At 35.1% G+C, this 12,876-nt stretch overlaps 2 protein-coding genes and 1 non-coding gene across 3 annotated transcripts; 1 reads left to right on the plus strand and 2 right to left on the minus strand.

Moving 5' to 3' along the window:
* Window positions 1-839: 839 nt before the first annotated feature.
* TRNAI-AAU lies at window positions 840-913 on the plus strand. The gene has a single exon. It is a non-coding gene; the product is annotated as a tRNA-Ile (tRNA).
* Window positions 914-973: 60 nt separating this feature from the next.
* On the minus strand, window positions 974-3,182 carry LOC106351238 (piriformospora indica-insensitive protein 2). Its single transcript, XM_013791057.3, has 2 exons — window positions 2,649-3,182; window positions 974-2,186 (listed from the first exon to the last, which is right to left on the minus strand). The coding sequence occupies exons 1-2, from the start codon at window positions 2,859-2,861 to the stop codon at window positions 1,137-1,139; spliced, it is 1,263 nt and encodes a 420-aa protein (XP_013646511.2). The 5' UTR covers window positions 2,862-3,182; the 3' UTR covers window positions 974-1,136.
* A 168-nt stretch (window positions 3,183-3,350) lies between these two features.
* On the minus strand, window positions 3,351-8,127 carry LOC106346438 (protein CROWDED NUCLEI 2). Its single transcript, XM_013785768.3, has 8 exons — window positions 7,709-8,127; window positions 7,370-7,579; window positions 6,951-7,204; window positions 6,602-6,872; window positions 6,438-6,521; window positions 4,334-6,222; window positions 3,965-4,142; window positions 3,351-3,817 (listed from the first exon to the last, which is right to left on the minus strand). Exons 1-8 carry the CDS (start codon window positions 8,018-8,020, stop codon window positions 3,509-3,511), a joined length of 3,507 nt encoding a protein of 1,168 aa, XP_013641222.2. The 5' UTR covers window positions 8,021-8,127; the 3' UTR covers window positions 3,351-3,508.
* Window positions 8,128-12,876: the final 4,749 nt, after the last annotated feature.

The following is a 12,876-nucleotide window of genomic DNA, read 5'->3' on the forward strand; positions in this document are numbered from 1 at the left end:
ATACTTCTAGTGATTTTCTATCCAAAATAATAAACAAGATTTGAAAGATTTAGCAAATGGTAACACACATTTCCATGAAGTAAAATTTCGGAAAGAACCAAAGACGAGGCAGTACTTTTGAGTATATACTCTTTCTCTAATCATGGAAAAGGATCATTACTCGATGCAATTAAAGTCCATGATTACTGGAGAACAATCTAATTCGCTTGTATACTAGTATTAGTTCATTATAATATTAATACCTTGTATTTAAACAAAATTCAGTGTACCAAGAAACGAACAAGAGTTGGCCTACGATGTCTCAAATTACAAATCAACTAGTTTTTTATTTACTTATAATACGTTGTCTTGTCTTTGGACTCTTCGTTATGCTTGAGTAGCTTTATGACTTTTTTGTTGTTGACATTATCTCTCTGTAAAGAAAAGAACTATGCAAACACTATTCTTCCGGCCAACCCACTTATCAATTTCGTGTAATTTAGTTGTTTATTTTGCTTTGTCCACGAAAGCTAGAACATTTTGGGCTTCTTTCCAAGTGTCTTCCCATTTTCTGTTCTTTCTTATAACATTGCATATGCTTATCTTATCTGAAAGTATGTATATTTATATAATATATGATCGTCTTGTCTATGAGACAAGGAGAGAGCTAGAAAGTGCTTAGACAAGTCTTTAACTCTACATGCTGGCATATTGCCCGTACTTTACTCCGTAGAATTGTATTAGTTATTAAATACTTCCCTACAGGCTACATGATTTGTATTTTTCGTGCTATGCCCCCATGGCCTCTCTGAGTCAGAATCATATAGTCAATAATTTAGAAGACAACATTGTATCAAAGTGGCCCATTAGCTCAGTTGGTTAGAGCGTCGTGCTAATAACGCGAAGGTCGCAGGTTCGAAACCTGCATGGGCCAACTGTTTTTGCTTTTTTTACTTCTGTTACTTTAACCTCATCATCGGCCCAATAAGACTCGTTTTTAAAAACGTCAACATATTCATTCATGGGCCATATTTTCCGTTACAGCAATATAATACGAAAAGATGAGATGATACATGATGATACTAAAAACAAAAGATTTTAGAAGAAAGATAGATGATGAGCTCACAAACACTCATCGATGATGACTCCTCCAAGTTTCAAGTGCATGGCTTCACTCCAAGAGGAAGCAAATGCTTCTGAGATTCAGACATTACAATCTCAAATGGTTGACAAAGATTTGGATTCTTCCAAGCTTTAAATCTTCTTCCCATCTTCTCATAGAACTTCCTAGAGAATCTAAGTTCCCCTCTTAGGTTGTTTCCATTGATGTATAACGAACCAATACAAGGCAAAGCTTCAAGTTCGGATGGAACAAAACCGGTAAGATTGTTGTCGTTCAGACCAAGAAACCTCAACCTTTTCAAATTGGTTAGACCAGTGGGAATCTCACCTCTTAAACCCATTTTGGAAACATCTAAAATGACCAGGTTTCTCATCTTCTCCCATTTTGTTCCAACCATTTCCCCACCCATTGGATTGTCTGATAACACCAACTCCGTTAGAGATTGCATCCTTTCAATGTTGTTGGATAGCCCACCAGAGAATCTGTTCTTCCTCACATCCAATAGTGTCAGATTCTTCAACAACCCAAGTTCTTGAGGTAGCTTCCCTTCCAAGAAGTTATTGCTTAGGTCAAGTTTGAGCAATGAAGTCAAGTCTCCAACAGATGAAGGCAATGTTCCTGAGAAAGAGTTACGGCTCAAGTCCATGATCAAAAGCTTTTTTAAGCCTTGGAGGCAGTTCGGGATCATTCCAGTGAACGTGTTCCCTGCCAAGACCATTCTCTTTAGACTCTTTAAGTTGCAGATACTCGCTGGTAGCTCTTCACTGAACTCATTTTCAAGAACCACTAAGGACTTCAGGTTTGTGAGGTTGCCGAGTGTTTCAGGAAGTTTCCCAATGAGACCAGGATTGGATCTAAACTCAAGCGAGTCTAAGTTAGCTGCAAAGTTTATCCAACCATCTTTAGCTAACACCATGGGAGAGATAAAGCAGTTGAAGAAGGAGAGGGATCTTAAGTGCTTGAGCTCAAACAACTCTGGCCTTATCTCAAGACTTGAGGAGCAAGGAAGTGAGTTTTCATGAATAAGCCCTAAACTCAAATCCGTGACATACCACAAGTCAGTGTACATATCACACGAAACACCCTGAAAACCAAAACAAAAAAGGTATATATATATTTTATTCTTCGAGTTTGGATTATTGTGAAGAGAACTTAAGCTGCATAAAATAAAGGAATGATTGGTGGGCCAATATGCCCATATAATTGAAAAACATTTTAAGAAACCCCAAACAAACATGTTATATGAAAATAGGATTCACTTTGATGCTTTGAAGCTTTAAACTTCACTATCCGATTATAGAAAATTTTCAAAGGGCACAACACAGCATTTTGAAGAATTATTGAGACAGCTAGACAACAAAAAAATCTTTACACATCACTTCAAAGCTTTTTAGAGTTTGAGTTTGAGTTTGATTCAACAACATCTAAAGCTCAAGCTCTTTACTATCTTCAAGAATCTATGTTTCTCTGACAAGACTAAAGACTTGAGGGTATATAACATGGCTGCACAAAAGGTTCTAATGAAAAAGAGTTTTGTAAGAAAAACCTGAATTGGAGTCCAACCACAAGGATCAGGATAGAGATCAGAGCCATTCCAAGAATCACCTACAAATCCTTGAATCGCAGAGTATAAAGCTTCTCGTTCTCTTTTGTCCATTGGAGCTTGTTCAGAATAGGTTACTTCAGGCAAAGATTCATCACCGGTACACCTAACAAGTAGAGATAGCAAGAGAAGAGAGCAAAACATTCGCCACATCATTGCTCTCTCTAAGAGAGCACAAGAACAGAGAATAACAGGTGAAAACAAAGCGTGTGATGTGTTTTGTCTTTTTTCAATTTGAGTTTCTTTGGAGTATTATTTATTGAGAAGAGAGCGAGAGGTCGTTGGGAATCAAATTTAGCTTTTTTCTCATTACAATTCAAATGGTTAAAAAGTAAAAGAGGAGAATTCTATAGACATTTTTGGTTACATGTTCCACTTTTGTAACGTAAAGTAAAAGCTTTCATCTGTTCCCATAACCATACATATATGCACATATAGAATCACAATACATTTATACAATGTTTGTGTATATGTAGTTGAGCATGCAGAGAAGCACACATATCAAAGCGTAATTGCATTTAATGGTGTCTCTAATGTTGACAAAGATTTTTCTTTAATGCTTCTTACTTTTTCTGAAAATCATCCTTTGACATTTATTTTCTAATCAATAATATCCTTCTGGAACCTGGTGCTTTAGGTTCTGTCTATTCGAAAGTACATTATCATTAAACACATGCCTCTAGCTTCTAATTCCCTAACTTCATCTTCCATCAAAAGGGTGTCTTTGGATACAAAGAAGCTATAAATGGTTCTACATAATAAATGTGAAAGTAACATCTCTTAGATCATCCCACGTGAGATGGTTATGTGGTGAGAAAAGTCCACAGCTTCTTTCTTATGGATCCTTCACCAGGTCTTGGTGATCCACCATCATCATCATCATCATCACCATCGTCGTCATCATCATCACCATCGTCATCATCATCATCTTCTTGTTCCTCGTAATCTTCTTCATCATTTCCATCCTCATATTCTTCATTCTTATCCTCATTGACTGTTCTCTGCGTCTGATCATCTTCAACAGAGGGGCTCATAGCGATGTTAGCTGCTACTTCTGTATTTGCAACCGAAACACCCACATTGGTATTAGCAGTAGCAGTAGTTGTTTCCACCTGCCATAGAACGGATCACCTTATTAGCATGTATGCGTGTTTTGTCTTGCGATGAACTTTGTTTATGAGCAGGGTTTTATTCAGTAAAGAGTTGTAGAACTTTAAAACAGGAATCCACAAAGAAGAGGGAGAGGAAGTTTTTCTTACCGTTACAACTCTCTCAACCCTAACTTCCGAACTTTCTAATCTTCTAGCTCGAAGAGGTTCCACCACCGATTCGCTAGTTCCTTCGACATTGTCCTTCGATGGCGCAGAGGCAGCAATGTCTGCATCATCTTCACCACCAGCTGCATCATTTTCAACATTTGCTGGGACTTGGTCTACGCTGCACACACAACAATGATAGGGAATGTAAGACTATTACACAAATTATAATAGTGAAACTGTATTTCTTACGAAGCGAGACTAAACTAACACAAGGACCTCTTAGTCTTTAAGGCAACAAATTCTAAACAAAATTACGTGAAGACATATTAATGCCTAATAAACAAACTGTCACAAGGTTAAGAAATTTACGTTTTGTTCCGCCTCAGATTGTAGCGTTTTTGGCCAGGGGTCTGCGGCAAGACAGCAACAGTCTGTTGTCTCTTACGACGTCCACCACCAGCAGCAGTATCCTCAGTATGCTGTCTTTTCCTTCCACCTCTGCCTGTTGTTTTCTCGCTAGTACCAGATACGTGACCACTCACTTCACCTTTTGATGATTCTCCAGGGCTGGCATGATTGGCCGAACTAGTAGGATTCGTAGAAGGCTTGGGTTTTCTAGGTCTGCCACGTCCACGTCCACGCCTGGCACTCTGAAGCTCAGAAAACTGAGAACATTCAGAAGTTTCTTGTACTCGACTGTCTGTATATTCCTCATCCTCGTCCGGAATTGTGCTAACTGGCAGTGGTTTCTCACCTTTTGTTTCCTTATTAACGGCCAGTGAGGAGGATGGACGCTGCTCAGGCTTGCCTGTGTCCATATCATGCTCAGCTCTTTTACTTGGTGAGAAAAGTATCGATGTGCACTTCTGCAGTATCGACATGTTGGGCCTTCTACCACTTCCTGATGCATCTCTGTCTAGAGATTTGTTGATATTACAGGAGTCAGACTCATCAGAACTTTCTGGCAGGTCACTCACAACTCCGTTAGGTGGCGGAATAGCTTCTTCTTCGTTATACGGTAGTTGGAGATCAGAGAGTACAAACTCATTCGCCAGCTGCCCACAACTCTCACAATCCTTGAGCTTTTGAACAAATGCTAGAAACCGACCCCTTTCACGTGCAAACTCTTCCCTACGTTTCTTGAGGTTGATGCTGAGTGTACTAAGTTCACTGATGTCATTATGCATCTCTGCTTGCTGCTCTTTGAGTTTCTCCTTGTGTTTGGCAATTTCTTCACTTTCCTTCTGGAGAGCACCCCTTTTCGACACCATTTCTTCCATCTCCCTATTCAAAGCCTGCTTACGGCGATTGATATCACTAAGCTCTTTCATTCTTTTATCCTCAAACTGAGACAGTCTGTCTTGTAGAGCTTTCTCGTCTTCTTCTTTTCTCTTTTGTTGTTCAATTTCAAGATTCCTTCTCATCGTTTCTAGATCGTCAAGCGCCTTAGAATGCTCAAGTTTGGCCTTTTCATGTAATGCTGAACGTTCGTGTTCCATATTGGCTTCAAACGATTCTCTCTGCAGTCTAATATCGTCCAGTTCCTGCTTTATCTGAACCCTGAAAGCACTCTCTTCTTTCTTCAATCTTTCTCGTTCCAGCATTTCAAACCTCTCAAGCTTTGCTTTTTCTTCAGAAATTCTCATTCGTTCTTTATTATACTCGGCTTGCTTCTCATCCAATATTTCCCACTCCTTTTCAAATCTCTCTTTCTCTTGCTTCAGATTTTCAACTTCCTTCGAAAGAAACTCCTCGTGGAGTCTTGATTTCTCTATCTGGGACTTGAGTTCAGATTGCAGTCTCTGGTATTCTTCCCTCTCTCCTTTCTTGATTTCAAGACTTTTGAGTTCTTCCCGGATCGCATCCTCCTTCTTCATCATCTCAGACCGGATGTTTTCAATCTCTTGTTGTAAATCCATGAGGCTCTCCTTATCAGAAAGTAATTGTTGCTTTTCCAAACTTAACCTTTTCTCCTCAGCTTGTATGTCTTTTTCTTTCTCTCTAATAGCTTTAGACTTTGCTTCAAGGTCCATTTCTTTTTCAGTCACTCGCTCAAACTTCTTATTCAGAGCTTGATTTCTTTTCTGCAGCTTCTCCTCGCCATGATCAATTTCAACTCTCTGTCGTTCAACTTCTTCCGTTTTTCTTTGGAGTTCCTTGTCCAGAGATTTTCTTCTCTCTTCACATTCTTGTTCAAATGCCAGCATCTTATCAGCTAATTCTGCCTTCTGATCATCAATGAGCTTCTGAATTTCTGTCTGTTTAAAAGATCACGGTAAAGCTTTAGTTATCAAAATCTAAGGTGCAGCACGCAGAAAGACTACCAACCCACCCCAAAAGTCATGGCTGCTAAATTAATTGGCACCCAGTAAAAGTTACAGTAGTAGTGAGATTCTATTGTCTAACTATAGAGCAGAAAACTTCTACTATACAAAAAAAACTGTTGTTGCACAACAATGTCCTTAAATCTTACCCCTTCTCTAGCAATAAGCTTCTCTTCAAGTGCTCGCAACTCCCTCTCCTTTGCCATTAGCATGCTCTGGAGTGTGCAAGATTCCTGAGTAAATCCATCACAACAAAATCATATGAGAAAAAAACAAGGGTCTAGAAGCAATGTTCAGTAAGTTATAAACTTACTTTCTCTTTTGCAGTCAATTCTTGCAGTCGCTTATTCAAATCCTCTTCAGTTTCCTTACACTTTGACATTGACAAAGCAATCTTCCTCTCTCGTTCTTCAAGTTCTTTTGCTTTCAACTTCAAGTTCTTTTCTTTTTCATTAACCTTTTCCTCTCTATGATTCAGGCTTCTCTTCTGTTCAGGCATCGATTCTTCTTTTTCTTGAAGCTTTTTCTCCCATTCATGAAGGTAGTCTCTTTGCTTATGGAAAGTCTCTTCATATGATTCTCGCCTGTATTACAATAACATACAAGTTAGACTAACAAAAATATTTGACTTTTACAGTCGTATAACGAAAATCTATGGTTACTCTTTAGCAAACGAAAGCCGCTCTTGTTGCAGGACCCTCTCACGAGTCTCCACTTCCTTCAATCTCATTTCCAGCTCAGAGCTCTTCCTAGTTGCCTCTGCGAGTTTGCTTTCAGCAGAATAAATCTTACTTTCCACATCCGAAGATCTCCCGGTAACACTAGCAACCAGAGCATTCGCTTCAGCTAATTTAGCTTCGGAAGCGAGCCTTGTCTTGTTATTCTCTTCTTGCATTTCACGAAGAGCCTTTTCAAGCTGCCAAAAAGGTAAAATACAATTATATCTCTAAGAAAATTCACAGAGGAAGTAAGACGTCTAACCTTAATACAGAATTACGATTTATTATCCCAAACAATAAAAGAAAATCCGTAGAAAGTTATATATCCAGATATCCATCACGTTAAAGCTAAACTATCATACCTCCTCTACACATTGCTTCTCCAAACCCAAGGCTTTTCTCAAGTTCTCTTCCCGTTGTTCCACAGTGGTCAATGCGTACAGATGTGATGACTGTTCTCTTTTAAGGATCTCTTGAGCTTCTAGTAACGCCTGATCTAGTTGCTCGTGCTTCGAAGCCCACACCTTATTCTCCATGAGAAGAAGTCCCATGTTGTGCTGGTAGCCATATAACTGCACAGGGAAACCAATAGAAGCGCTTCTTAACACATGAATGCTTCAAAGTAACAAGACCCCTAAGGCAAACCCAGTAACATGATCACAAAACAATCAAATTTATCCACGTTTTTTTCATAAAGGTACCTCCTTTTCGAGTGTAGAGATCTTTTCAAGAAGCGCTTCTCGATCTTTCCTCTCCATTGATGCCTCATCCAACAAACCCACTTCCCTAAACCTCCTCCAATCGCCCATATCCATATCATCAGCCTCACCTCTCGAAAAGCCTTCTCCGGTCAGAGTTCCAATCGGAGGCGGCGGAAGAGTCGAATTAACCGGGTCCTCGCTGAACGCAATCGCCTTTCCCTTTCTATCGGCGTTTCTAGGGTTAGTAACACGCGTCTCGCTTCTCGGCGTCATCGCCGGAGACATCCACTGTTTTCTTTGCGGCGTGAACATAGTTTCCGAAGAGGATCCACAAATGTTTTTTGGGAACCCTAATTTCACAATCTCTCTCTCTCTCTTCCTTTCTCTCTCTAACAATACAACGGCTTTATGGAATTTCAAGTTCCTCCCTGATTAAACAAATCGAAATCATGGTTGGTGGAGGGGTAAAAAGGTAAATTAAAATCCACGGAGAAGGCGGATTAATTAACCGAGATGGTTTGAGATAATTACATAACGGATTAAGAGACTAATATGAGAAGCCTGTGTTGATCAAAAAAAAAATGAGAAGCCTGTTTTTGGCCCATAAACGTAACCTAAAGCCCAATGTTTGTAATTTAGCCTCACCAGCCTTTTTAAAAAGAAATGTTTGAAAAAAGTAATTAACGATGATGTTTAAAGTGTTTTGAGGAAAGTAAAATTAATTACGTAAGGACTTCTTGACCGCTAATGAGAAAGTCAAATTTTCTTTTTCTTCTCTATATACTTTTTCTTTCTAGACGTGTGTTATATACCGTAAGATAGGGTGTAATAAGCAGTAACCACACTATTAAAAGTTTAAAACTTAATTGAATACTAGGTGACCGGTCCGCACCCTGCGCGGGCATAAGAACATGATCGATCCGCACCCTGTGTTCTCTCTCGGTCCGTACCTCAGGAGAGAGAACACAGTAACGCCAGTATGAAGAGGCAGATATTGTGTGTATGTATAATTGCAACGTCATAAAATATTTTGTGTTTACGAAGATACTTTCATTCAAAAAATAGAATAAATAGTGTATAGTTTTAGAAGTAACATATTTTATATTATCATTAATTAGAATTGTATTGTATATGTTTCGTAATTCTTTATTTTAGGTGAATAATATTATTTTTCCATAAATAATAAACAAATATTTATGTAAACATATTAAAAGAAAATATAATAGAAATCAAAATATTATCCATAAATAATATAAATTATGAAGTACATTTCTCGATAAAGAAAGCAAATTCGATTAAAAACTTGCAAAAAAAATTAAATAAATTTTGTAAGCAATTTGACGGGTTAACATTATTTGATAGATTTATAAATTTCTAAATTTTATTGAACATGAAATAATATTAAATTGACATACCGTCATCGGTCTCCTAACTCATCACAACCCATCTAGCAAATACAAAAAATAAATAATTGCAACAGTTTATTCATTTTAAAATTTGTATTTGAAAAAAAAGTTGACTAAAATTACGTACCCTGACTACGAAATATTCTGAAAAACTTGTTTGTAGACAACATTCAATATTTTTGTCTGCGGCTTCCCTTCTTTACCAGTTATTAAGATTTTTAATCCAGATCTCGACTTAACTCTTGAAAGTGAAACTTTGCCTTGCATTTTGTAAGCATTTTATAAATTATTTTAAAATTATGATAAATTTATTCTTTAAACAACGATAAATAATTTAAAAATAATATTAATAAACATTTTTGGATTTTGTAATATTTAAAATAGTTATTATATAATTATATTCGAACATAATTCATCAAGTAGAGTATAAAACTATTATATTTATCTTATATAAAATTTCGTTCATTGTATTTTATAGTTTATAAATATTAAAAGTAATAAATAAAACATTATTAATCTTTCTATAATACTTCCAAGGTAAAGTGGGTGGCAGAGTCGATGAAAGTGGGTGGCAGAGTCGATTCATCAAGTAGCATATAATACTTCCAAGGCAAAGTGGGTGGCAGAGTCGATGAAAGATGAGGAGCCTTTGCGTCTAAACACATTTGTCTTAGCACACAAGCAGCATCGTCGTAATACCTTAATAATATGAGAGGAGAGATTTGTGAATAATACTTTAAAGAATGAAAAGAGAATGTTTGTATTTTAAGACCTTGGGTGTCTCATATATATATACAGTCGATTTATTTCTCATATTAATGACGCATAATATTTTGCACAATAAATAATGAAATAGTTTAAAGAAAGATATTAAATGTGTATTGTCGAAAAATGATTTGCATATGATATGATTTTAACTTGCGCAAGTAATCCATATTAGAAAGGTAAGTTATTAAAAACAAACAACCTAATTATAAACATTAAAATATTTTGTAAGTAATGTAATAAATATGATATCAACATATGCACGTTTACCGTTTGAATAATAAGGAAAGTTTTTAATATTTGTCATAATTCTAAATCTTGCCTAATGGTAAACAAAATCGATAATATTTAATGATTTCAACTTGCGCAAGTAATCCATATTGTGAATAAGTGATTTGCATATTTAATGATTTCAACTTGCGCAAGTAATCCATATTAGAAAGGTAAGTTATTAAAAACAAATTTTGTCAATAAGTTATTTGAATATTTAATGATTTCAACTTGCGCAAGTAATCCATATTAGAAAGGTAAGTTATTAAAAACAAACTACCTAATTAGTAGGGGTAGGCACTTTACCCGATATCCGAAGTGGCACCCGAACCCGATCCGAAAATGCATGTCAAGTTTTTTATTTAAAAAATTAACAAAAACTTACATCCAAATTTTTTTAAAAAATAACTAAATTAATGCCTTTTTAGTTTTATATTTTATGTCTAACTCTATTAACCATTCAATCTATTAAAAATAAAAAATTACTTAACTGAAAGTTATATTTTTAAATATAAGAAACTTGAGAAATGAAAATTTTAATTTTTTTTTTCAAAATCTAAATATCCGAATCCGATCTGAAATAACCGAATCCGAACTAAAAATACCCGAATCCGACCCGAAGCATTAACTGAAATAACCCGACCCCGAATCCATAAATAATATAAATTATGATGTATATTTCTCGATAAAGAAAGCAAATTCAATTAGAAACGTGCAAAAAATTAAATAAATTTTGTAAGCAACTTGACGGGTTAACATTATTTGATAGATTTATAAATTTCTAAATTTTATTGAACATGAAATAATATAAAATTGACATACCGTCATCGGTCTCCTAACTCATCACAACCCATCTGGCAAATACAAAAAATAAATAATTGTAACAGTTTATATATTTTTAAATTTGTATTTGAAAAAAGTAGATTAAAATTACGTACCGTGACTACGGAATATTCTGAAAAATTTGTTTGTAGACAACATTCAATGTTTTTGTCTTCGGCTTCCCTTCTTTACCAGTTATTAGGATTTTTAATCCAGATCTCGACTTAACTCTTGAAAGTGTAACTTTGCCTTGCATTTTGTAAGCATTTTATAAATTATTTTAAAATTATGATAAATTTATTCTTTAAACAACGATAAATAATTAAAAAATAATATTAATAAACATTTTTGGATTTTGTAATATTTAAAATAGTTATTATATAATTATATTCGAACACAGTTCATCAAGTAGAGGATAAAACTATTATAATTATCTTATATAAAATTTCGTTCATTTTATTTTATAGGTTATATATATTAAAAGTAATAACAATTTCGAGAATAGTTTCCATAAATTGTTATTTGTAATATTCGTTAGATTATATGGCAAGTGATGTTAAACGTCAATAAGTTAAACAATTCTTCCATATTTGGAAAACATATATATATATATATAACAATGACAAATTAAATGGTAGAGTATGTAAACACCTGTTTTCTACCAGCGTGAGTTAGAACACCGCCGTATTTAAGAATCATAAGGGCATCTACAGGTCTTTATTCTTCGCCTTCACCATTCCACTTCAGCGGCTTTAGTTGAACCTTCCTGTATATCCCTGAGAAATTTCTTCCCTGCGCCATTCCAAAAGGTTTTCTGCTGTGAAAGAATGACCTCATGAAGTAAATAAAAAATGCATAATGTTAGCTTACTTATAAGATAGTATATTCAACAAAAAAAATGATATAAGATAATATTACTAAATGATACTATGTAATACTTTCCCGGACAATATTCAACAAAGAGAGAGAAAGTACTAAAGAACCTCTTCAAGAACTGCTTTAACTTGGCGAAGCTTCTCAGCATGTTCAATCAAGGTTTTCTGGATCACTATCACTCTCACGACATGGTCTACATATAAAAAAAGGAAGATCATATTGTCGTTACCAGTATTCAACACATGAAAAAGATAGATCAAACATGCTTTTTGGAGACAAGACACAAATATGTGAGTTCAGGGTTCTAAAAATGAGGAGCCTTTGCGTCTAAACACATTTATCTTAGCACACAAGCAGCATTGTCGTAATACCTTAATAGTATGAGACGAGATATTTGTGAATAATACTTTAAAGAATGAAAAGAGAATGTTTGTATTTTAAGACCTTAAGTGTCTCCTATATATATACAGTCGATTTATTCTCATATTAATGATTTTAATGTTTTGCACAATAAATAATAAAATCGTTTAAAGAAAGATATTAAATGTGTATTGTCAAAAAATGATTTGCATATGATATGATTTTAACTTGCGCAAGTAATCCATATTAGAAAGGTAAGTTATTAAAAACAAACAACCTAATTAGAAACATTAAAATATTTTGTAAGCAATATAATAAATATGATATTAACATGCGCAAGTTTACCGTTTGAATAATAAGGAAAGTTTTTAATATTTGTCTTAATTCTAAATCTTGCCCAATGGTAAACTAAATCGATAAAATTTAATGTATTCAACTTGCGCAAGTAATCTATATTAGAAAGGTAAGTTATTAAAAACAAATTTTGTCAATAAGTTATTTGCATATTTAATGATTTCAACTTGCGCAAGTAATCTATATTAGAAAGGTAAGTTATTAAAAATAAACAACCTAATTAGTAGGGATGAACAATTTACCCGATATCCGAAGTGGCACCCGAACCCGATCCAAGAAACCCGAACTGAAATCCGAATCGAAGTAGCAAAATAC

Source organism: Brassica napus, chromosome A6 (assembly GCF_020379485.1).
Source record: "Brassica napus cultivar Da-Ae chromosome A6, Da-Ae, whole genome shotgun sequence".
In the NCBI taxonomy this organism is placed as follows: Eukaryota; Viridiplantae; Streptophyta; class Magnoliopsida; order Brassicales; family Brassicaceae; genus Brassica; species Brassica napus.

Coding starts and splice junctions, on each gene's coding strand:
- LOC106346438 (XM_013785768.3), bottom strand. CDS start 8,020: ATGTTCACGCCGCAAAGAAAACAGTGGATGTCTCCGGCGATGACGCCG. Junction 7,580..7,708: donor TCTCTACACTCGAAAAGGAG/GTACCTTTATGA, acceptor TTCCCTGTGCAG/TTATATGGCTACCAGCACAA. Junction 6,522..6,601: donor AATTGACTGCAAAAGAGAAA/GTAAGTTTATAA, acceptor GGATTTACTCAG/GAATCTTGCACACTCCAGAG.
- LOC106351238 (XM_013791057.3), bottom strand. CDS start 2,861: ATGATGTGGCGAATGTTTTGCTCTCTTCTCTTGCTATCTCTACTTGTT. Junction 2,187..2,648: donor GTGGTTGGACTCCAATTCAG/GTTTTTCTTACA, acceptor TTTGGTTTTCAG/GGTGTTTCGTGTGATATGTA.